General features: G+C 37.7%; 3 protein-coding genes and 1 non-coding gene across 6 annotated transcripts in view; 2 read left to right on the top strand and 2 right to left on the bottom strand.

The window, feature by feature from the left end:
* Window positions 1-2,509: 2,509 nt before the first annotated feature.
* On the bottom strand, window positions 2,510-8,545 carry LOC146326664 (transmembrane protein 179). The gene is made up of 4 exons (XM_084718971.1): window positions 8,071-8,545; window positions 6,196-6,333; window positions 5,905-5,983; window positions 2,510-3,104 (listed from the first exon to the last, which is right to left on the bottom strand). Exons 1-4 carry the CDS (start codon window positions 8,391-8,393, stop codon window positions 2,913-2,915), a joined length of 732 nt encoding a protein of 243 aa, XP_084575097.1. The 5' UTR covers window positions 8,394-8,545; the 3' UTR covers window positions 2,510-2,912.
* Window positions 8,546-11,831: 3,286 nt separating this feature from the next.
* On the bottom strand, window positions 11,832-11,904 carry trnaf-gaa (transfer RNA phenylalanine (anticodon GAA)). Its single transcript has one exon. It is a non-coding gene; the product is annotated as a tRNA-Phe (tRNA).
* Window positions 11,905-12,020: 116 nt separating this feature from the next.
* Window positions 12,021-16,375, top strand: hs6st2 (heparan sulfate 6-O-sulfotransferase 2). Of its 2 annotated transcripts, none has more exons than XM_084718970.1 (2): window positions 12,021-13,290; window positions 14,973-16,375. In XM_084718970.1, exons 1-2 carry the CDS (start codon window positions 12,710-12,712, stop codon window positions 15,775-15,777), a joined length of 1,386 nt encoding a protein of 461 aa, XP_084575096.1. In that variant the 5' UTR covers window positions 12,021-12,709; the 3' UTR covers window positions 15,778-16,375. The 2 variants fall into 2 exon arrangements, with proteins under 2 accessions (XP_084575096.1, XP_084575095.1); XM_084718969.1 differs by having other exon boundaries at window positions 12,024-13,290; window positions 14,970-16,375.
* Window positions 16,376-18,010: 1,635 nt separating this feature from the next.
* The window catches only part of mbnl3 (muscleblind-like splicing regulator 3), a 34,451-nt gene continuing 26,434 nt past the window's right edge, over window positions 18,011-26,027 (top strand). For both annotated transcript variants that reach the window (XM_084718966.1, XM_084718968.1), the window contains exon 1: window positions 18,011-18,459. The gene's annotated coding sequence lies outside the window, so the exon portion shown is untranslated. The remainder of the gene's footprint in view (window positions 18,460-26,027) is intronic.

Here is a 26,027-nt window from a genome sequence, read left to right as displayed (position 1 = left end):
GATGTATATGTCTGTATTTTTTTCGTATGTATGAGTTGAGACAACATTGTTTCATAACAGGAAGCGTTTTATTTGACAAACAAGACAAATGCAAAAAACATGATGTGAATGAGCACAAACAGGTAAAAAGCAGTAATACAAAAAACATTTAATATATTACAATTCATGTCAAGTGACATTACTGACTCATCTCTTTACTTCAGATTTCTTGCTCCGCTGTCTGTGTGTCATTACAACCACCTGAGTCGATGACAGCAGGGGAGAAGTTTAGAAACAACTTTGAATCATTGGCTTTAAAAACTCAGCAAAGTTTGTAACTTCTCTCCTCTTCACTGACCCTTTGGGCTCCGCACAATTTCTCTCTCAATATGAAGACTATCACAGATCTTTAAAGGTTTATTCTCTGCTCTACAGATGCTACATTTACCATTTGAGAAGATTTGATGCTTCATTCTCGCCCTGAGCGGCCGCGTCCACATAAACAGCATCATAACAACAATCGTCACAAGAAGAGAGGCAGTCAGCAGCGATTTTTCCGTTACACAACAGAACATTCAGGTCATGCTCACACAGTGAGCCTGTTTCTCGTACACGGTGGCTCAGTCACACTCTCACCACATGCTGCTTCACAATAAAAGCACCTCAGTGCTACATCATCTGAATATTGCATCAGAACAGTCAACAAACGTGTATTCTCCCTGATGAAGACACAACTGTGCAAAATGTCAGACTCCATTTGAAATGTAAACATCCATGCATATTAAATTATTTAAAACAGACTGTAGGAAAAACACCATCTGGTTTCTTATGGTCAAGTAAGCATTAGTTTCTAAATAACACTGTGGTTATTAGATGACTGAATATAGCTGCTCCAGTTATTCTGTTGAGTTCTGATGATTCTTTTCGTCCCCTATAAAATCCCTTTTGTCCTAAGACAGAGTTGAGGTTAGTCCCATTTAGTTCACATCGTTACAGCCTCCGTTTTTCTGAAAAATAAATTCCCACACATCTTTGTAAAAACCCAGACACTTGTTAAACAACACTTTGTGCTCTTCTGAATCCTTTTGACCATATAAATAAATTAAAAAAAATATTCAGTCTGCTGCATGATGAAATTTTAACCAGTTTCTAAGTTGTAACTTTATCTTCTAATCCAAACTGGAGCTGCAACTATTATTGCATTTATTTCATTCTGTTGATTTCACAATTATTCGCTTAATCATTTAGTCTATTAAATGCCACAAGAAATGCAAAAAAAATGCTCATTACAATTACCCAGAGCTCAAAGTGACATCTTCAGATTGCTTCTTTTATCCAACCAGCAGTCCAAAACCCAAAGACTTTTCATTTACTGCCGTAAATGCCAAAGAGAAGCAGCCAGTCCTCACATTTGAGAAGCTGGAATCAGCAAATATTTTACATTTTTGCTTGGAAAATGATTAATCTATTAAAAAATATTTAGCAATTACTATTCTTTTGATCAATGAATCATTGCAGCTATAATCCAAACAAAAAATTAAACTGAACATGGCATACATCCTTGCTTAAACTGTACACCATGCACAAAAAATTATATTTATATTTGTCTGTAATGCTGTCGCTATCATTTTATAATTTCATACAGTGCAATACTGCATTTATATTTTTCTCATGCTATAAGGAGATATGAAATGCTGCATTCACTGTCAGCAGAATGGCCAGACACACACTGTGATCCTTTTAAATTAGCTGAATCTAATGCATTACTGTTAACACTGGATTTTGTTTGTACATGCCTGCAATGGAGCCAATACAGCCACCAAATTGTTAAAACCTGTTGTGTTGATAAGACGAAAATGCAGCATAATTCCCAGCTCTGTGGAAATGGAGTCACAACTTCTGAAGAGTCTTTTTAAGTCCAGATGAAAGGGCATTTTCATAGTATCTACCTTCCCTATCATGATGTATTTCTGAGTTAAACAGGACAGGCAGTTGGGACATAACACTGGGAGGAATTTGATTTGAGCACTGAAAGGTGGGCTTGTCATAACCCGGCGTACCACGCTGTTGCTAGCTAGCTAACTAATGAATCTTAGCTTTGTGCCACTAAGTTTAAGACAGATTGATGGGTAGACGTTATGATATTATTGGTGGAAGCTTGTGTCATATTTTGTTTTACAGGAAGAAAACCTGATTGAATTTTCATATAAAGTACAAAGAAATTGATTTGGCCATTTTGGTGCACAATATGAGCAGGGATGTGATCAAAAATGGTTAAAAAAATAATTTTTCATCATCTTAAGTCTCAATTTTAAGATCAACTGGTATTTGTACATGTTACAATGACAATAAAGATATTCTATTCTATTCCATTTATCATTCAGAAAAACAGATCGTCAGTTCTGTGACGCAAATGCAATGCATACATGAGGCACAAACTGAGGCAAAGTTGTGAAGTGAGTAAGCTGTGCTCAAACGTCATATCATTATATAATATAGCCTAACTATTACTGGATATCAAGATTTAAAAAATCTAAATAATGATATATTGGCAGATATTTTTTACTATAAGGAGATCACAGCCAGCTTCTTTTGTTCTTCACAATAATTGTGACTTATTTCAGATTTTACAGTGCAAAACTAAATTGTCAGTGCTCTCTGGAAGACAAACTATATAACAGAGACACTGTTTCTAAATGACACTAAAAATATTGTTGGCCTTTATACAATGAAATTCCTTGTTATACAATTTATCCGTCAGGCTCTATTATATAAGTCATTGAATTATGAATTATTTCAAAATAAAAGCATGTCCAAAACCATGCTTAGACATAAATATGCTACGTGCAGCAATAAGAACTGTAGAGTGGAAAACAAATGAGGTTCAGACAGTGGAGTTTATAATCTTATATCTCTACCTCACACACTCTGAGTTAGACTAAGAGGGTGGGTGTTGCTGGAGGAGGTGACGGTGAGGCGCTCTCTGATGGACTGTGTCCCAGCAGCAGCTCCTTTTCTCGGGGTCGACAAGGCCCGCTAATGTGCTGGCTGTGTGAGTGGTAGAGCCGCAGGAATGCCAGGATGGACTGAGTCAGCCACAGAGCTGTCACACACCACAGAGACGCCTGAGGACACAGGGAGCGATTCATTAAGCTCACAGTCACACTTAGATAAAGAGCTGCAGCAATGAGTCAGGAAACACAGACATGAGTTAACATTTTTGCACCTCTGATTCCCTCACCTCAAAGTCAATGGGTTTTCAGTTAGATGCCTGAAATAAGGTCTGTAGTTCACACAAGATTGTCATGGTTTGCTCTATAACATAAAATACACTAGTAAATACTGCACTCCTGAATTTTGAAGCTTTCAAGTGTCTCAAAAAAGGCACATGCTAAGAAGTGATAAAAAGACGACAGAGGTTGTCGGGACATTAAACATCAACTTGCTGAACTGGTGGGGGGTTGCGACTGCATTTGCATTTCAAAAATCATAAATGTGTTCATTTGCAGAGACTATCTTGCTCAAAGCTACTACAAGGAGTTTTTAACTGGTCATGCCACACATGATCAGTAGCGACCATCAGTGAGAAGATCGGTTATTTCTAAGTAGTTGTTCTTGATGCCTGCTATCGAGTTGTATTCTCTGATGATAATTTTATTTTTGACATTACATTTTGTGGTGACTGCAGAGGAAACACTACCACTTTTGTCTGCAGGGGCCTCCAAAATCAACACAATATTAAAGTTCCTTGACTCCTTGGTTTTAACTAAACGTAGGTACCACTTTATGATATAACTTCCCTTATAAATGATTTCTAAATTGTTTATAGGTTATAAATCAGGTTGTAAACACTTACAAAATGATTAATAAGCTGTTACAACACATTAGATGAAAAGGACAACAGTGACCTGTTGCTTGATAAATAGTGAACCCACATTTATCTGTACTTTTAAGCCTTAGATCTCATTGCTTACTTTGTCTCTCCATGAGCAACATTTATACCTGTCAGCTTCATCGCATATTTGTTAAGAGGTTACTCACATTTAACCACTGTGTCAGTATTTTTCATGGTCAAAAAGTTTCATTTGGCTTTGAATTAACATATTAAATTAGCAGATTCATACATTAAGTCTATGGTAGATTTACACTGACATCTTCATCATGCTATCAGCAGCCTTCCTCATGATTATCACAGGTGCTGATATGGCGTACGTCATTAATAGTGTAGTTTTATACTTCACAATAAGGCTCTTTTTGCCAGCTATAAATGCAGTAAGACATTTATAAATGCTGGTGTATTCTACACTTTATAATAAGGCTCACATTTGTTAGTTCTAAATGTTAGTAACACGTTAGCTAAGATGAATTAGTAACGAGCATAAACTTTTGTACACCACAGAAATTATTTCTTGCACCATGGACCAAAAATAAGGATTGCCTGCTTGCCCATGGCAAACAAAATGACATGCCGGGAAAGTAAATCTGGCAACTAAAAAGGAGTTTAACTATTTTGATAATTGATTGTTAAAGGAATTTTTCATGCAAAATGACAGAAAATTGGTTTTCAGCCTTTTCAGTATGGAGATTTCCTGCCTTTCTTCATTTATTGTACTATTTAAGTGAAGATATTTATGTTTTAGACTGACATAACAAGACAGTTAAAAGACTAGGATGGACATTTTTTCACTATTTTCTGACATTTTATAGACATTGCAGCCCTAGATTAAACATGACAAATAATTTTAATCATTGCTGTTATTTAGTAACAGCTAATAAAAGAATTTGTACAGGGGCAAGAACATATTGACTTCAGGCAAGAGGGTCAGAAATCTACTTGCCAGAAGTCAATACTTCTGACCCACTTGCCTGACCGGGGAAGTGAAAAAAAGACATTAACACTGAACCCTGTGTACTAATCCACACCCCCATGGAAAAAGCCCACTAGCTTTTTATGCAGGGAACAGAGCGAAGCTTCCAGGTTGTCCTGGAAAAGTGCATCATCCCTGCAGTGCTCTATGATAAAAACATCTGAATAAACTGAAGAATGACAATGTGCACACTAAATTAAAGCTCTGAATGCTGGAGTGTGTGTCTGTGCCGAGTTTGTTTCAGTGATTCAAATAGGTCTGCTGTTAGGAGGGAGTAAGGATGGGGATGTTGTGTTTTTCTTTGTAGGAGCTGAGAAGGAAACGTCGCTTCTGATCATCTCTGGTAATACAAAACTAAATCACTCTTCTCCCAAACTGAAACAGACTTAGATGACAATGACAACAATGTCAACAACAAGAGAATTCATTTTGATTATCGGGCTGGATTAGATCAGCTGTGGCTAATCACTGTTAATTAAATAACGGCTAAAATGAAAAGCTTGTCTGTTCTCTGGTTAATGTGCAGCTGGTGTCTGATTGTAGCCAAAATATTTGTTTGTGAGGGAAAAGACATCATTATGTAACACCATTATGTACACAAATGGCCTGTTTGTTCGTTCGGGTCAACAGTTCAGCTTTGTTGTGAATCAGGAGCTTCAGTACTTAGAGAGTACAGAATATGAATATGTCATATATCCTGCTGCTCATCTCATCTTTAGGTTGTTAAACATTAAAATCTGTGCTGTTTCTGTCTTCTTAGCCTCCACTAGATGATAAAACATCCTTGACTTCTTTATTTTAGTTATACAGTTACTTTATTCACTTGCCAATGTTGAAAGGCAAACCTAATAAGATTCTGAAGATTCTCTCTGCACATCATCTGATTTAAATTTTATGCTGAATGCTACTGAACCAAAAACTAGTCATTTCTACAGACCATCATGTTGTGAGAATGAACCTGCCAGCTCTCTGTGTACCTAAAATATTAATTATCTCACAAGAAATATGGAGCAGTTGGTGTCAGAAAACTGTGTTTGTAAGGTGTGAGCGCTCCTACCTGTGCCAGACTGAGCTCTGTGTAGAAGGAGGACGTGTCCACATCCAGGTAAAGAGGAACAGACTGGGACTCTGCACAGCTGGACACAAACAAACAGATGAAGGGATGAGAAACACACGTCTCCACCTGTCTGCTGTTTTATCAGTCCAAAACATAAAAATATCTTTATCTGTATCAAATCAGGGATGTGACAATGTATCAAATATTGCAATTTTACAAACAAGCCATAACACAAACATATACAGGATGTGCCACCATGACAACATAAAAGTTCATCATCAGACAGTGTACCTGTACGGTCGTGTGTTGTCATCAGTCACAGTGTCACACCAGGAGACGAGTCCCAGAGACAGGATGACACTGGCTCCTCCCGACAGGAAGAGAACACACACACTCAGCAGCACCGTCAGGAAGGACGAGAACAGAGTGCTGACAGGAAACACACATTACAGACATCAGACATATGGTACTTAAAATAAAAACATATGCTAAAACTATAGCTTTAACACATAGTATATATACTGTATGTTGGCCATATGGGTGGACACACCCAATAGAATCTGAAATGAGGAGTTACGTAAGTGATTAATAAAGAAATGAACTGTCTGTCTTTGTCATATATGATAACTGACTGAATATCTTTGGGTTTTGGATGGCTGGCAAGATAAAATATGTCATCTAGATTTCATTTCACGGGGAAATCCATTAATCACTGGAGCTTCAATAACCACTAATGCTGTGATGTAGAAAAGGTTATAATTCATATTATTTTCATCTCTTTTTTTAACTTCAGGCAGGCATCCATACTGTTTTAGACTATTTTAGGCATATCAATAGGCATAGTAATAAGATATTTCTGCTTGTGTACTGTTTTCATTAAGAGAAAAATATATTTTCAACATAGCTTTTCAGTAAACACTTCCTGAGGAGGGCAGTTCTTACACTATAGAAAGCTATTCACAGTCTCAAAAAAATGTAATAGTATTTTATACCTATTTTACAATACCATACACTACTGCTACTACTGTTGCAACTACAGTGCTATTTTTTGCATAAATAAAAGTAGTTGTACTACAGAGTAAAAATACTCTGTTATAAGGAAAAGTCCTGCATTCAAAATCATACTCAATTATAGGAGGGCTGCATGATATGGTAAAAAACATATAAAGCATCATATTGTAATTATTTTAACAGATATGTGTGATGGTGATATTATTCACGATTAGTGTAAATAATCATTTTTGCATCACCGTTTTCACTGATGATGTTACATTAGTTGAGGTCTGGACCACACATCTCTTGTGTCTGGAATAGGGCTGTACGATTTGGTTAAAAAGTCATATTGCCATTATTTTTGACTGAAATTGCAATTTGCGATACAATTAGTGGAAATGATCAGTTTTCTTTTATAGAGAGAACAAGATTTTTAGTCCAGGTCATCTATGCAGCACTATAGTACCTCATTATAATGCTGTTTTCTCACACATTTTTGCTCCTCCAAAAAAAACTGCGATTTGAATATTGCACCTGGCCATATTGCGATTTTATTGCAATTACAATTATTTGTGCAGCCCTAATCTGGAGAACAACATTTGTAGGCCAGGACATCTGTGCAGCACTACAGAACTTCATCATGCAACACAACTTTGCATGCACAAAGCTGTTTCTCTCACAAATTTTAACTTTCAAAAAACTGTAGTTTCTGAAATCTGGATATCGCATTTGACCATACTGCAATTTCTAGAATATTTCTTTTACTTGTGCAGCCCTAAAATCATTGATGTATCTATTTGTGCATAATGTTGCAGCTGGAAAATTTGGGGCCCATTTTGACAAATTTATATATTGTTCAGTAACTTACCCTTAAATCATATATCATAATTTAGTATTTAGATTGATCTTTTGTGTTAAAATATTTTTGCAAAGTAAGTGGTAAAATAATGAGGACGAAGTACAATATTTGCCTCCACAGTGTACTGGAATACTTTGAACTATAAAGTCCCTCAATAGTGCATATTAAACTATTGTATATTACGACTATAACGTTAAGTCTTAGTGCTGCTGCAGCTGCTGCAGCAGTGTAAGTAACTGACCTATGAAGAATTAGGTCAGTACTATTATGATCTGTGTCAGTGCTGTCGTGCTGTGTGTCAGTCAGTGACTCACTCGTCGTGTCGTCCGTGCAGATAGAAGAGACACCTCCAGCCCTGCGCTGCTCCGTACAGCACCGTGAAAATACCCACAAATGTGGCGAACTGGCAGGCTGCAGGCGGGCCCCACTGCTGCACCACCAGGTGGGAGACGTCTCCCGGTTGCCCCGTCAGCTCGGCCCGGTTCTCTGTCCTCCAGAAGCCGGTGGAGAAGAGAGCGCAGCGGCCCTTAAACGCGGAGCCGTTGAGAGCCATGGGGACGACCACCAGCAAGCCCGCCACCATCGACAGGGCGTGAGCCGTACAGTGAGCGAGAAGCAACCGCCGGTCCAGCTCCATGTCAGTAATTACAGTTAAACTACACTGAAAGTATTCACGTTGTAAATTAAATAATAAAGTCAGCACATCCCCGTTTAATTCCCTTGTAGCGGTTCACCGTGCTGGTGGGTATTTAAAGCGACCAGGGCGGGGACCGAGATATCAGTCCGCATTCCAGCCGTTACCGTACACAACCCCGCCCCTCTACATGGAGAGACAGAGAGGAGGAGACACAGAGGTATCACTCCGCCACCAACTTCAGGAACCAGAAAAACAGACAAAGAAGACCCTGACCCTTTGGTGGCACATAAGAATCACGTTGGTTATCTGTGTTCTTTAAGACAAAACCTAATTAAAAATAAATAACAAAATATAATTGTTCTAAATAATAACAACAACAACACTCAGAGAATGCACACCTCTTCCAAGGCTTCTCAATTTGTAATAGACTGTTGCCATGACGAACGGACTGTTGCTATGGACACAGTTATGATTATAGACACTGGAGGAGCAATAAAATCATTGTTAAATCACTAAAATTACTTTAAAATTAATAGTCTGTATCAAATTATTGTTTTTTTAATATACATAACCATGTAATAAGCAGGATGAAGTACAGTTACACAGTGAGCATGTCACTATTGCAAAATAAAGCTATAAAATCATTTTAACATTAGATTTTATCAAGAAAGACTTAATCATACAGGTAAAAAAAAAAATGAAAAGACATAGGTTATAAATTAAATCAAGAATAATAAATTTATGAGCCTAAATGCAATATACTGGATATAACAACAATACAACAAGCAAACAATTCTGGTTATGGCTAAAGTCTCTTCTTCTTCCTTTTTTTTTTTTTAATTGTTTAACTTGTCTACCCTTTTAAGGCATCTTAACTAACTTCCAAACAGAGCCGAAAAATAAACTCTTTAGTGAAGTAAATTATTATTACTATAATTTCTATTTATTCTAATTATGGATTAATCAGAAAACATAATGAAACATTGTCCATTTTCACCACATAGATCCAATTGGTAGTATTACTTGGAAGCTTTAAGTTGTTGAGTAGATTGTAGGGGTGTAAACTGCAAGCTGATATCATAAAGTCTGGAACAAAACGATTTCAATTCAGGGGCCTGCGATCAATATTAAACAAAATCATATGTCCATTTATCATAATCGGTTACATTTATGTCAACTCATAAAAACCAGCCCCACTTTTATGACTGAACTCTTCCAGACATTTGTGACACAGTTATGCTATGTGAATTTCAAAATAAAAGTGTATCTTAAAGTGGCTTGCTGTACACTGAGCTGATATATTAATCCAGATCAATGTATCATTACATTCCTAATTGACCGAGAGGTCCGCTAATAATGCAATAGAGTGACACATCTTCGCGCAGATACGATCATTTGTAGTCTACTACAAATTCCCCTAGTGGTGACGTAGTTGCGGCGTTCTGACGTTTGTTTTTGCAACTGGCCTTTTTTATCAGCGCGTGCAGAAGAGGATTTAATTATCCTACAAACCGACAGACTGATAATCTGGATCATCTTAAATACTAAGTATTATATTATATCATTATTATTATTATTATTATTATTATTATTATTATTCGTATTATTATTATTCTTCTTCGTATTATTATTATTATTATTATTATTATTATTATTATTATTATTATTATTATTATTATTACACTGAGTCTTATTATATTATATTAACAATCATTGACACTAATAATCAGACAGTTCAGGCTCGGCAGCACTGAGGAACTGGGCTTTGGGCTTTTTTTTGTACTTCTTATACTAATTTAGGAACACTGGAAGCTTACTTTTAAAAAAGTGAATAAACATTTTTAAAAACACATTTTGCGACTTTTTTCAGCTTTTGTTAACACATACAACCATTTAAAGCTTAACTGCGAATTCTAAACATTTACTATTAAGTTGTTAACTAACCATTTGAATTGTTCTTTCTTCCTTTTGTGTTTTATAATCCTGATTACACAGCTTGCAACTCAGCTGTTACAAGAGCAATGTTCTCCTGGCCCAGCATCCCATTGTGTCATGCTGGTTTCATTGTAAACACAGTGATTCTCAAATTCTGGGGCACCATATAGGCCTAATCTAATGTCCTGCAGTTGCATAAGCTGGTTGGTTAGAAAAGCAGCAGCGCTCTGGGTGTAGAGGACCAGGACAGACAACTATATGAAAGAAGAGAGAATTTATAGGTCCATTGTGCATTTTACATTTATTGTTTTTAATTGGCCCAGAGGGGTCCAAATTGAATGCCACTGTTTGGTAGAAAGGAATGTGGGGTGGAGCTGGGGTGAAATTCTTCTCCACTACCCCCCACCATACTGATAAACCAGTCCATCAGTGAAGCTGTGAGAGACGCATATTTTCCTAAAACTCTTCAGTATAAAGCCCATCATTACAACAATATAATTATACAAAATCATCTGTTTAAGTACTCTTTTTATGTGTAATAAATCCCATTTGCTCTTCAAGGATGATTCAACTTAGTGCAAGCTTTTAAAACTCTTATTGACAGATTAAAAAGTCAGCCAGAGGTAACTGCTAAGAAGCGTACTGCTGCTTATAACACAGAGCCATGTTGACACAAATCACACATAGTAGGAAAGCTGTGAAAATCATGAACGAAACAATCATGAAACCTACAAAAAAAGGGAGCAGATTGATGAACCAGCAAGTCAAAGGTCACCCTCAGGTTGTTGAACATTTAATGAAATACTTAACGAAAGACACATTTACCCGAGTGAATTACCACAGAATTGAATAAACATGATAACACTTAACAAAAGTGGAACATTATGACCCTCACCAGGTTGCTATATAGGTCAGGCTGCTGTGCTAGAAACAAGGCTGATACACATTCACCTCAGCTATATCAAAATCAAATGAGAGTGAAGGAGAAAATGGACCGAATTGATAATTAATAAATAGTTAATTTAATCTTTAATAGATTACATTAGGTGATGTTAGGATAATTTTACATTTGCATTTTTTAATACAAATGCACATAACTGGGATATTTATGCTTAGGATTTTTTACTCTTGATATGATATAGCACAATAATGAGTTTGTGGACTGCCAAGTTGTTTATGTTTTGTTGCACTTAATTTATAAAATAAATGAAATAATCATTTGCTGTTCTAAAAACTACTTTGACAGTACCAGGACTGGTACTGGTTAAAAACAAACATTGTGTAATATTTTCTATTAATTTCAATTTATAATCTTTATAAATGTAGATTTCATGCTCTACGTGATGGTCTACCAAAGAAACTCAAAACCTCTTCATAATAACATATTGGAATCCGGTTTTAAAACATCCTTTTCGGAGAGATGCCATCAGTTTAAACTTTGAACGATTTTCAATTGTACTAAAAGCCTGCACCTTCATTAGAAAATTCCTGCTTCTATCAAAATGCCGAAACCCGGGATCGAACCAGGGACCTTTAGATCTTCAGTCTAACGCTCTCCCAACTGAGCTATTTCGGCGATGAGACTTACATATAATACATGACAGATTTACACACACATTAAAATAAAATGATTTAATGTCTCTTATCTTTATATTAATAATCAACGTACATTACATAGTGAAAGAGCGTCAGTCGAATACTATGTTCACTTTGTTTCTCTACGGCTCTGGATCGTTAGCACGTTCCACACGGTGACGTAACTTTCACGCCCATATATGATCGCGTCTTGAAGGCAACTCCAGGCCCGGGAAATATCTCGCGAGAATGGTCTTTATATAGCGAAACATGATCTCTTCCTAAGCCCTAACTAAGTCATTATTTCCCCTAAACCTAAGCAGATATTAATCACGGGGTAGTTTGATTCTAACTCATTATTTGCTTGTACAATGTGCAAAATTAAGCTACAACGCGTAGAAATCCCGCGAGAGTTTCGCGAATCAAGGGTTCCCTTCTAGGTATATTCAGCAGCGCAGAGGCTGCTGGGAAGAAAGGTCAAGAATCGATGGCCGCGGACACTGATTTACGACTGCATTAAAGATTATCGCTTTGCGTTAATAGTTAATACTACTGGCAAAACTACTTAAATATTTCAAGTAAGATTTGTATTCTTTACTGCGTATGACTCAGCAACAATTAAAATAAGGTATCGTACGTTTTTCTGAGAGCCGACACTGTTGCGAGCTGCCGTTAGCCGACTAGCAGCTGCATTGTTATTGTTTTCGCTTCATTTGGTGGCCATTTAAACACCATTCATCGAGGTTCCCCAGCCGAGGCAGGGGTCCGGACCGCCTGAGTTATGTTTGTCTGTCCGACCCGGGAAGATGGATGAGAAGTCCAGCAGCAGCAGCAGCCACCACCGGCTACTAATCGTCCTGCTCATGGTGCTGCTGTTTGGCGTCATTATGGTCCAGTATGTTTGCCCGAGCAGGTCTGAGTGCCAGATGCTCCACCAGCTGGGATCCTTCATTAAGGCCCGCGGTGCAACTGGTTCCCGGAGCAGAGGCAGTGAAAGCCAAGACGGGCTCCAGAGGGATCCATACATCGCAGAAGACGGCGCTCTGGTCCGCTTTGTCCCCCGCTTCAACTTCACCAAAGCAGATTTAAATCGTGTCGTTGACTTCAACATCAAAGGAGATGATGTGATAGTTTTTCTGCACATTCAAAAAACGGGTGGCACCACGTTTGGTCGACACCTGGTGCGAAATATTCAGCTGGAGAGGCCGTGTGAGTGTCACGCAGGTCAGAAGAAATGTACCTGTTTCCGGCCAGGTAAAAAAGAAACCTGGCTCTTCTCACGGTTCTCCACCGGCTGGAGCTGCGGTCTGCATGCGGACTGGACCGAACTGACCAGCTGTGTCCCGTCCCGCATGGACTCACGAGAGGTTCCGGAAAACCTGCCCAGGTAGGTGATCATGCAATCATACAAACGATTACACAACTACAAAAGCGACTCAGCAATGTATTACTACAAAGGTCTCCCACAATACGGCATAAAATCATCTTTACTGAAGGAGATAACTCCCAATAGCAATCCGTTTTTTCTGTTCACCCTACTATAAAGTGCCTTCAGTTTGTCTTAAAGTTATATACTACAGGGATGTAATGGGACACTTAAAACTGACCTATTCAAAGTGTTAAAGCTGTTTATTTGTTCATCTTTGCAGCAGTTTACCCTCATTTTGAGTGTGAATGTGACTCTTGAAGGAAGTTTTAACATTGCAAGCAGGTGGTTAAAATCTGGTTCTAAGATGATCTTTGCGTTTTCACTCAGAATGTGCTCAAAGAAGTATACAGTCTACTGAAAAGTATGATTTAATGCCTAAATATTTCTTAAACTCACTGCAAAAGCACCTGTGGTAGTTATACACAACACTTTATGGTGATGGTACATGAATTATCAATAATAAATGCATGACTTCATGAATGTGCTTCATGAACTGAAATGCACAAGGATTAACAGTGTCTCATGTATGACTTAATGCAATGTAAGAACAGTATTAATTAATGCAACAACTAAGGCATTTCAATAATCATGATGTCTGAAATATTCATTGTGTTCATGTCTTCTTCATCGGTAATTCTACACTGAAAGGGATAAAGCAAAAATCTGACCTCTTATACCAGTGCTTATATATGCTGATGAATTACAAGTGTTGTAATTATGATTAACTAAGTGTTACTTTTTCATAATTTCATCATGTTTGTGGGTCTTCAATAAAGAGGCGACCTGTCTGTCTTTTATGCTGCTGAATAACAAATGATTAATGGTGACATAATTACATAATAACATCATTAAAATAGGCAACAAATGATTAATGATTAACCATTTGTTGTTTATGCATACGTGATACATACACATTTGTTTCCCTAACTAAATAAACAATTATTTAGTCCTAAATTCTGATATAATTTGCATTTGTATTTTTTCTTTAATACATAATTCATAAATTGACAGAAGGTCTGAATTTATTTGAAGGGCCACAATGAAGTGATGAAGAAGTAATGCATACTTAATCATGATTACAGCACAGCCTACTGGTAGACTGGTCAGGTTTTTGTTGTGTCCCTTCACTGTAGACTTAGCTATGCAGACAACATGATCATTAATAACTCAGAAATTATGATTTTTGAAGTAGTTTAGTTGTTGCATTAATTGCTGTTCTGTTCTTGTATTAAGTCTTGAATTAGATGTTATTAACAGTCTTTGTACATTGCTGATAAAGTACCATATAAATTAATTTATGTTCTATTGTACATTAATACATGTATGATTTCATGATCATTCATATACCCTTACTATTAAGTGTCATTTAATCTTTTTTGATTTTAATCCAAAACTAGTGCTTTATGATACAACTGAATATAAATGATGGTTTCTTGAATTTAACACCATCTTCTCTGCCAAGTCTATCAAGAGTGTCTTGCCAAGAAAAAATATAACCAATCTCTTCTCCAAACTTTATGATTAGTATTTTGTAATTAATTTTTTAATGAAAAAAAAATCTTAGTTGCAGCACAGTTTAACCTTTGGGTTATGTGATGTGACTTATTACTGACTTAAGGTCCTCTTTTTCTCTCCAGTAGGAACTATTATTACATAACCATCTTAAGAGACCCAGTATCACGCTACCTGAGTGAGTGGCGTCACGTGCAGCGTGGTGCAACATGGAAGGCCTCCTTGCATGTGTGTGATGGACGTTCACCAACGCTGTCTGAGCTGCCAAGCTGCTACTCAGGAGACGACTGGTCAGGCTGCTCCCTGCAGGAATTCATGGACTGCCCCTACAACCTGGCCAACAACCGGCAGACCCGCATGTTAGCTGATCTCAGCCTGGTGGGCTGCTACAACGTCTCCGCCATGAGCGAGGAAGAGCGTTGGGCGGTGCTCCTGGAGAGCGCCAAACGTAACCTACGCGGCATGGCGTTCTTTGGTCTGACCGAGTACCAGCGTAAGACCCAGTATCTGTTCGAACGTACCTTCAACTTGGAGTTCATCGCACCCTTCACACAGCTCAACGGCACACGCGCCTCCAGTGTTGAGGTACCTCCCGAGACGCAGCATCGAATCCTCCAGCTAAACCGATGGGATGTAGAGCTGTATGAGTATGCCCGTGACCTTTTCCTGCAGCGTTTCCAGGTGGCAAGGCAGCAGGAGCGCAGGCAGGCCAGGGAGAGGCGGCAGCAGGAGAGGAGGCGTCTCCGTGGAAGGCTCACAACAAAGCAAGGGAGGCAGCTGAAGCCCACAGAAACACCCCGACAGCCTGAAAAACAATCAGTTGTAACTGAGGAGGAGCAGAGGAAGGAGTCAGAAATGCTGCTCCCAGACTGGTGGGATCTGGAGGAGAACGGGACCATGGAGGACTACATGGACAATGTGGAACAGTGGTAGTGAAAATGTCTTAATAATAAGTGTGCCAAGCTCTGCCTTGTCTGCTGTTAATGAATCCAAGTTATTTTTAATGTACGCCTTCCACTACATTTTATGTTTTCTCACCAACTGTTTTAAATGACACACGTTTATTTATTGATGCCGATTGTATTTCTTTGCCACGACTGACATTCATAATGAATACATTTCCTTGACAGAAAGAGACTGGTTTAGGTACCTGCAGTCCTGTATCTGTCAGTGAATACACAAGCCTTTGAGACTTTTCCCCTGGCTTTTAAAACACATCTGAACTCTTGTGATGTAGCTTGGAATGAGGAGATGTTTATTTTTTTTTGTTAAAAAGAACAATGTAATACCTGTTTCTATAAATAATATGCTACTGTTTGTGAGTTACAATCTATATGTTCGCCAAATCATTGTCTTGTCTGAAATATGAACATTTTAAAATGTACCTGTGATTTAAGTGTCTTTTAAGTAACAGAAAAGGAGGATGGAATTTTGATGGATACCTCATTGTGTAGCATTAACTGCTAAAGTTGTAAAAAATTACTGAATGTGTCCCAAGTTTTTATATAAAAATGCTTTTACATTCACTGAACTATTGTTTTATTCTTGCCATCTTCTTCTATCTTTGTGTCTGATGTCCTTTTGTCTCAGCATGTGCACAAAAGACAGACTGCAAGCTTTTGTGTTGCACTTGCAAATCTGTGGAGCACCAGCAGGGAGCGCTGCAGTCATTTTTAATGAACTCCAAACTGAGTGGAGACACTGGGGTGGTAGTTGACATCACAGCTTATTCTTAAATTTGGTTGGATAGGATTTGAACCATTTTTCAATGTGATCCTCAGAGGATTTAATAGAGGGATCAGCTGTGACAGCTGCTCCCAAATTTTGAAGAATTATTGAGCAGTACACTGTAAATGAAAATGCTCAAGACTTTATGGAGATTATTGGATTGGTAAAAGGAACAGTACAGCTGCATTGGGAAAGATTTTTGAGAAGAGGACACAATATATCATGCCAGTTTATGAATTTTGGTATGGAGAAAATAAAGTTTTAGTGTATATTTAAATTTAGATTGGGCTGTGAAAAATCTGGATCCTAGCTTTACTTTTTTTCTATCAAATGTCAAAACTCTGAAAAAATGTAAAACCTATTAAGCACAGACATTTCCAATGATGTGATGGACAAACAAGATCCTATTTATTGGCATTATGAGAAACTTTTTCAAACTCAGTATCAAACGTAGTATCTCAAAATAGTGAGTTATTATCTTAACATAATGAAAAACTCAAAATAATGGCTTACTTATCGCAATGATTTAGTATCTCAATATTAGACACTTTGTCAGAATGTCTTTGTATCTTAAACTAATGAGAACCTACTAAATTATTTGGATATTAAGTCATTTTGAGATTATTATTTTTTTCATTATTCTCAAATACTAGATATGAGAATGATTCAGTATTTCAAAATGATTTCCTGATGAATGATGAAACGTAGAGGGACTGTTTAAATGCCTGTTTTGACCTCATAAAAATGGGATTTTAAATAAAATATCAATCGCGTACATTACAGTATGCTTAATGATTGTTCCGGCAAAAAGTAAAGTAAGTTTTATTTTGAAAAACCATAAAGCTACCGGAAACACAGTGTTGGTAGAAAATCAATTGTATAGCATCAGGTGGGATATCTGATCAGCGCTCCTCTACCTACACATGGTGCCAGTCAGCTGAATGTAAGAAGCAAAAAATAACTTAAAATGCAGATTTTATACGTTTAAAACAGTTAAAAGTGTGAGAGACGTTAATGCACCACCGCCTTTTTTTTTTAAAATGTGTTCTAATACGTTTTGGAATTTTCGCTGAATCTGTGACGTCCACGTTTAAATTTGACCGTTATTTCAAACGTTAGCTAGCTAATTTAATTTAACTTTTAGCCTCACTGTCGTGTTAATATGTCGGTTAAACAGCGCTCTTTGAATTATATTCTTAAAATGACAGCACAGAATATGATTGTTGGTAGAGGACTTTTTTAGCTAACGTTAATCTAACCAGGTGGACAGGGCGAAATATCTTTAACTGTTATAATGAGTCATAAGTAAACAGGGAGGAGTTTCATCCGTCGTGTATGTGTTAATCTTATGTACACATATCTCTTGACTATACGTACCTGCGAGGTGTTAATGGCAGCCTACCTACCTTGATACCTGCTGTGTTTTTGTCGTGACTTTGATTCCCCCAGTGGTAATGATGTTACCTAATAAACAAAAGCAAACACACTCTCCCTTTCTCTCCCAACTCCTCCCTCACCATTTCGCCCTCCCTCTGATTTTTTTCAAATCTGTTATTCTGCTGTCTGCGTGTTCAGCCCGTGTTGCAGCCGAGCAAATTTAGTTGCAGCCAACATATTTCAGCTGCCAGCCAAACCAAACCCTGCTTCTTCTTTCTTTCACTCCGCGGCGGTAGCACGTTTTTTATTTTCATGCTCCGATTTTATTATTTCTAGCTGGCGATAACGCACTTTTTTTTTTCTTATTCTGCTTTCACTTTCGGGCAATACTGATTGTATATCGGCCTAAAATAACGCGTCTTTGTAGAAAATAACGACCAAATAAATATTTTTAATCGACGTTCATTTAGGTGAGGACATTTGGGTTGAATCCGATTGGACTACAAACAGGTAAGAGACTGAGCGCGTCTGGCGCAGTTGAGTTTGCAGCAATATTAATGCTACCTGGTTTTATATTTGTTCCATGTTGCAGTCATTTAGCATGCCTGTTGCGTGGAAGCACAAAGCTGCTTTGTTTCTGTCATATACATGCGTGATTGTGGTGTTACACCTAGGCAGAATAGTAATAACACGTACATTGCACATGCTGTGGGCAGGTCTGCTGCGAGCTGCTCTGCATGGATACAAATAATGCTGTAGCAGTGGTCATATTGTAGTCTGGGATCTGCACACGAGGGGTTTGGCTGAGTGCAATATGCAGGATTTTACTGGAAGTCTGTTTCAACTGCAAGTTGGGTTTTGTTGTCATGCCAGAGATTGAAGGGCAAAAAATCAATTGGAATGTAATTTGTGAGTCTCATTCTTCACTGCACAGTATATTATGTTTTATTCCTTTACAGACGATAAAGGAAAGAGCACCTGCAGGATGCTTCCTGGTTTTATGTCTGCAGCCTCCATGCATACATGCATTCAGGCATGCTGTGCAGGGAGGCTGAGTCTTGTCATTGCTTGCCCTTAGGGGTCAGGGGCTGGTTGCACAAAACAAATTAAGTTTTCTCTTTAAGTATGACACGTAACGCTCAATTTCTCCTGAGCTGAGGGACTTACTTAAGAGTGTTGCACAGAATCCCTCAAAAGGATTCCCTAGTTAAACGCACCACAAGGAGTTTTTAACTGGTTATGATATAGTCTCAGTTTGATACTGATGCCTTTATACGACCTACATAAGCAAACAAGACCATCACCAAGAACACTGGCTATAGTTATTTTGGATGTCTGCCACCATCTTCTAACAAGGTATTTAAAGGACCAGTGTGGAGACTGTAATGGAATCAGGTGGTTAGCTTGCAGATTGCAAACACCTCATCTTACTCTCCCCTTCCAAACATGTAGAAGAACATACGGCAACTGTGAAATGAGTGTTTGGTTTGTGCTTTGTGGGCTACTGTAGAAACATGGCGACCTCCATAGAAGAGGTTGCCATGTTGGATAAACAAAATGGTTTATTTTTGGTTGATTATACATTAATGAAAACATCCCTATGATTGTTACATTTCATTTCTGCCATATTCTGCAGTAAATCTTACACACTAGATCTTTAATATTGATTTGATTACAAACTGAAGGATTTAAGCTGTAGATATGAATCAGACCACTGTATAAGACCACTGCTGTGTCCAAAATCCATAGTAACATTATATTTATTTATTTTATAGTATGTCTGAAACCTTTGTATGAAACCAATAGTGCACAAGATTTGTACTGTGTCTGGGAAAATATTACAGTATACAAGCACTATACATGATGCCAGCATAAATATCCCACAATGCAATGTAGTAGTGACAACAACAGCAACAACATAACAGACAAAGGCGGCCCGCGACCAAGGCCGCACTGGCATGATGTTAAAACTCCTCAACTAAAATGTAAGTAGGGTTTTACTTTTCTAGGTGTAATATATTTTTCAGTGTAGTTTGTTGTTGGCATAGGTTACCATGGTTACACATCTCTCACAAAAAATGAGGTTCTCACATGATTTGTGCTGAGCATTATGTCTGAAATGCTACTGTTTACACAGAAGTATGTTGAAGTACGTTGAGCGATACATACATACACAATTTGGGTATGTAGTGCAAAGTATATTATTTCATATTCAGCTTAAGACAAGGAGAAAACCTTAAGTGAACATTTTAAGGAAGTCGCACAGAGAAGATTTAAAGATGTTTTGTGCAACCGATTTCATTTAAAGGAAATCTTAACTTGGACTTAAAAGAAGATCTTAACTTAGGGTGTTTTGTGCAACCAGCCCCAGACACTTGAGCCACCATGGTGTACTGTGTTGTCACTAGTTTCCTATATATACCACACACTTCCAGTGGAAGTATTGCTGTCACCTTGGCTCACTTAGCAACATAGCCAGTCTAGACAAGTTCACTTTCCCTGCGGTCTGTGGACTCTGCACCAGTCTAGCTAGTTTTCTTTACTCAGTATAAACACTGATAAACTGACAAACACAAATGGGCACACAGCCACATTTCCCACATAACCTGTTTTCATTTCCCCTCTTTCACACACATACACATTAACTGCCTGGGATGTTCCATTTTTTATGGTGCACATAAAACCATTCACCAACGACACAGCAGCAATAACAAATCAAAGATTTTATGCTGACAGTACGTTATTGGTTCAACTATAATATCTACAGTTTTTCCAAACAGTTAACTTTGATTATCTCACTACAAGATGTGAGACTCACAGCTCTAAACCAGCATTATGACGAGGAAAATGAAAGCTTGAGGACCTAAACTTTATCCAGTGTAGTTTCTGAATTAAAACTGTGAACTAAACTGCATCGCTCCAAGTATATTTCATGCTTTGTGTAGGCTGTGTTGTCCTGTATGATGGGACAGGCTTGTTCTATGTTTGCTTGAATGGGAACAGTGGTGCTTTAATGAGCTGAAAGGATTACTGATACTTAACCTAATTACTTTGCTCTGTCCCTCCAAGCTGCTGGCTTTCACTCTCATTGTGATTTATGGATCTTCCACCTTGTGCTTTTTAATCAATCACCTGGTCATTGATGTTATCCTGTTTTGCACTCGTCCTCGTCATTGCTCTCAAAATAGTTGTCCGTTTACTGAGCTGCAACCCACAGATCATTTAGTAAAGTTGTTTTCATTGCTACAGTATCTGTTACACAACTACCTATGCCTCTGAAAAAGGAAATCACCAAGCTTTTAGGAATGGGGAAACTCCAGATTAAAAAAAAAAAAAAACTCCCACGGGAAATCCACAGATTCTCATGTAAATCCTGACAAAAAAAAAAAAAAAGACAACATCGACAGATTTGGGCCAAAAAAAATTTTTTTATTCCAACATGCAAATCCCAAAATCAAAGTCTTTCCCCTGCTCATGAAATACTGAGTTTGGCAGTTTTATGATCCTTTCATTCTCTCTGTCAACCCACTGTAATAGTCCAAAAGAAGCAAGGTAAAAAGATCAATATGTAAGAATTTTAGTTTAAAAAATTAACCAAAATTATCAACAGAATGTGAAGAAATAACAGTTTTGATGTTATAACAAAGTTGTCTATATATTGTGTTGAGATATTTAATGAAGACAGGCATCACGCTAACCAGCTAGTCCTGGCCCGTCCTGTCTCTTAATCTGTAATTCAGTCTGTCCTCAGTCCAACAACACCAACATAGTTTTCTCAGGCCTCAGGAGGTGGGCACTGACCTCCCTCTCAGTCCTCTTGTGCTTTGTGCCTCTCCTGTCCCCGCCTGAACCCGCCCATGTCTTTGCCCCCAGAGTCAGGGTCTTGCAGATCACCTCAGTACTGTTTCCCTGTTGTCAAACTGGCCTCCATTGATTTCAAAAGCTGTGTTCAGTCTAGTGTTGTTAAAAATATCTAAACATCAATACTGAATATATGAAATGCTTTCAATAGTCAGTTTTGTCAGTATTGACACTCAGTACCAGCAGCACGTCTCGCTCTCTGTTCTCTCTGACAGCATGTTCCTCTTGTCATTCATCTCATTTGCGCTGGTTGAATATCAGTTGTCATATTGTACTTATCCTTTAATGAAAATCAAAAATTTTCACATGCGCATGTGCTCCAAACTCCCAGCCTGAGCAGAATTAACTAATGACACTGCTAGCTACACGGCTAACTAAGCTAACTAGCTAACAGTAGCTATAGATCTCAGCAGTTTTCAGTTTCTCTGCTGATATGCTGGCCCCTATTTGCTTGGAGTTTTCTTTAATGTTAAACACATTAACGATCGATAATCAAGTAATGATTAATAATTAATAAGATAAAAAATCACATCTTTTTCTCAGTTTTAGTTTTATTTAAAGAATACTATTGGCATATAGGTTATGTGAAAGCACAAACAATTTAAACAAACAGTAACATAAAAAAAAGAAATAAGGCTCTTGTTTGTCCACTCCTCCTTTAACAAACTTAAATTTCTACACGACAACACAGCTTCTTTCATGGCTTCATGAATTTTAAGCATCAAGCTCACTTACATTTTCTGTTTACACTTAACATTCTGAGTTATCATATTTAGCCGATGCTCTTAAGCTAGAGAATTCTTTAAAAATGTGCAACAGTAGAGCAATTTCACAATTCCTTAACCACCAAAATCGCCATCCACCATTCACAAGAAATTAAGTGACAGGGCACTTAATATACAACCCTGCCTATACCATGATTATACAAAAGAAAAAATATTTAAGAGGAGAAATAATAATAATAAGGCATTTATTTTCCTCTGAAGTGTTAATCTGTCACCTTGCCTTTCACTGATGCATGCCTGGCACTTTCCAGTTGTGTTGGTATAAGGCTATCTATCAGTGTGAGCAGATAAGGTGCGGGGCTGTCTGTCGAGGTGGCACCCAGCCTACACACCAGCCATAATGCAGACGTCAGAGCTCTGGTGAAGGTTACACTGCCGGTAGCCCTTTGGTGCACTGTGTTTGATGAGGGACGCAGTGCGCTGGAGTCAACAGCAGCCACCCCCATCTGTCCTCCTTATACCCCCCCACCCCCCATCCTGTTCCACCTACATGTTGACCCCCACCTACTGACTGCTGGAGCCCCTCTTCTTGCTGCAGACACCTGGAGGACAGGCAGCAGCATAATGACTGTTATAACTAGGACACTCTATATTTATTCACCGTGCCGCATCCCTGCAAATGACTATTTATGCTGCATTGTAAAGGTCAGACAAGTTCAGTAGGCGAACATTATTTCTGTACAACATGTACACTCTTTATTGCAGGTTTCTTATTACCGTGTAGGAATAGAGTTGAGAGTCTTAGTGAAAATATGAAGTGTCTATATATAATAGAACTGAACCTAGAAGTCTATTTGTAGATTAGTTGATCAAAAGAAAATTAATCTGCAACAATTGTGTTAATGCATCACTGCAGGTTTCAGCTTCTCAAGCATTAGGACTTTCTCTTTTCTCCTGTCATAAATAATGAATTGAATAACTTTTGGTTGGAGGAAACAAACAATTTAAAGATGTCTTTGTGAGTTCTTAAAAATTTAAAATGATGAGTGAACTGCAGATTTATTTACAATGAAAACAATTATTAGTTGCACCCAGGCGCATGTGTTTTATAAGGTTAAATGTGTTTATTTACTATCCAGCAGCATAGCTAATGCTTATTTTCATGCTTTCTTATGTATGTTTTGTTTGTACTTAAGAGCTTTAACCCATTCATCAGTGTTGTGAAGGACAACACTGAGATAGTTGTGGTGTGTGGGCTGTGACTGCACAATAATGCAGCCTCAAGCATGCAGCATCAAGCCCTTGTCTCTTGTGTAGAGCTCTTGATCACGTTTAGCTATACAGTGAGAGTACTTAAAGCCAAACTTCTCACACTCCTTTCTTTCTCATTCTCATCTCTCTGCTTCATCTGCCTCTTAATTTATTTATTTTTTTTGTCTGTTTGTTATGCTTTTGCATCTTGTGGCCTCCTCTTGTTTTATCACTGCTGTGGTAGGTAGTGTTGTACAGTATTGGATCTTGGCAGCAGATGTTTCATTCCAAACTGAAGGATCTTCATTTCCTTTCCTTCATACACTTTTCCACAACTTAATGGCCCCTTCCCTACCTCTTAGCCCCCTACTACAGGTGCCCTTGCTTGTATCACACCCATCTTGGAACTCAGCTATTATTTTGATGTCAGCCACACACCTGTGAAGATTTGTGACTGCATTGTGCATGTTTGTGCTGTTAGTACAGCAACAAAATCTGTCCAGACAGAAACAGAACTGTCAAAATACTCAAAATCACTTCTGTGGCAGTTCCAGATACAGGGTCTTCAGGACCACATTTTGTCATGATAACATTTTCGGACACAGCCTTCATTTTGATCTCAATTTCATTTTGTTTTCATTCACATGCAGTTTTATGACTGCATCTTGTCTAGACACATATAACACTTAGCAAGATACTCAGAATTGCTTTTGTGGTAGTTTCCACTACAGTGTCTCCATGTGCACATTTTGCCATGGATGTAATTAGACATATTTTGCTTAATGCAGACAATTCATATCATGTGTTTGATGTTTTTATATATTTTTGTCAAAAAATGCAGCTATCTTTGTTGGATTTCTTGCAAGTTTGTGACATCTTAGAAGACGCATTTACATGTATGTTTTTTTTTACTGTGAACCCTTATGTTATGCATTATAAAGATGGAAAATATACTGTTGGATTTACCTTTGCCACTATATCAGTCTGTTGCTGTTGGTAAATTAATCATTAACTAATGTGAAGATTACTCCCGTGTGTGCACACACACAGTGGAGTCAATCAAAACTCTTGGAATTAAATGCTGTCCAGACCAGACATATAGACAGACATAATACCTACAGTAGATGCCACCATATTGGACAGGTCAGGACTGGCCTGTTGATAAATTCATGTTATGAGCTACAGTTTTTATGAATAAAAAGCACTCCAACGTTTACATTTCTCTCAGGCTGCAGCTAACAATCATTTTTAGTGAATTATTCTCTCGATAAATTGATTAATAGTTGTTTGCATAAAATGTCATAAAATGGTACAAAATGTTTCCCAGAAGCCAAGGTGGTGTCCTCAAATGTTTTGTTTTGCCCACAACCCATAGATATTCAGTTTACTGTCATGGAGGGGTAAAGAAACCAGAAAAAATCTCATTTAAGAAGCTGGAATCATTGAATTTTGATGTTTGTCTGAAAAAATTACTACTCAGACCTATTCATTGATTATTAAAATAGTTGACAGTTAATTTAATAATCAATTAACTGACTAATTGTTGCAACACTACATTTCTCAACTGAATGACAGTGACACGTTATATTCAAGGGTCTGTGATCTACATGGGGTAGGAAAGAAGTATTTTTTTCTAACTTACTGCATGTAGATCATGAACCCTTGACTATAAAAACAAATTGAAATTGGTTGAGAGATGTGAAAACGTTATTTCTTTTTATCCAGGACAACTGCAGCTCCCCCATTTACATTTGTTCACAGGCCAGTCTTGACCTGTCCAATATGGCAACGATGTTAATGTATGATTTCTTTTCATCACTAGGTCAAAATTGTCATTTATTCAATACTTTGATCCATGTCCACATGCTAATATGCTAAGCTAATGATGTTTAACACTATACCTGCTAATCATACTGACTCTGACGTACTAAATCTGCAGTAGTTCATCACTGCAAAGCGGCTAGCATGGCTGCAGACTGTTAGGTAGTCAAACTTTTGAATGTAAGTCATCTGTCCTTTTTTATGCTCTTATAGTTCTTCATTTGGAAACAAAGTGGCTACTGTCACTTATAAGTAGCTAATTAATGAAACATATTTATTACTATTTTGTCTGAACGTTAGATCCACTAGCTTATTAATCACTCTCACAGGTCATTCTGTCTGTTCATTAACGTGTTGTAAAAACACAACCCCCTAGTGTGGACATTTTACTGACTTACATATTGTGCCATGGCATAATTT

This window comes from Lutjanus erythropterus, chromosome 5, assembly GCF_056507025.1.
Source record: "Lutjanus erythropterus isolate fLutEry1 chromosome 5, fLutEry1.hap2, whole genome shotgun sequence".
Taxonomy (NCBI): domain Eukaryota; kingdom Metazoa; phylum Chordata; class Actinopteri; order Lutjaniformes; family Lutjanidae; genus Lutjanus; species Lutjanus erythropterus.
This window is presented reverse-complemented; position numbering and strand designations above follow the sequence as displayed.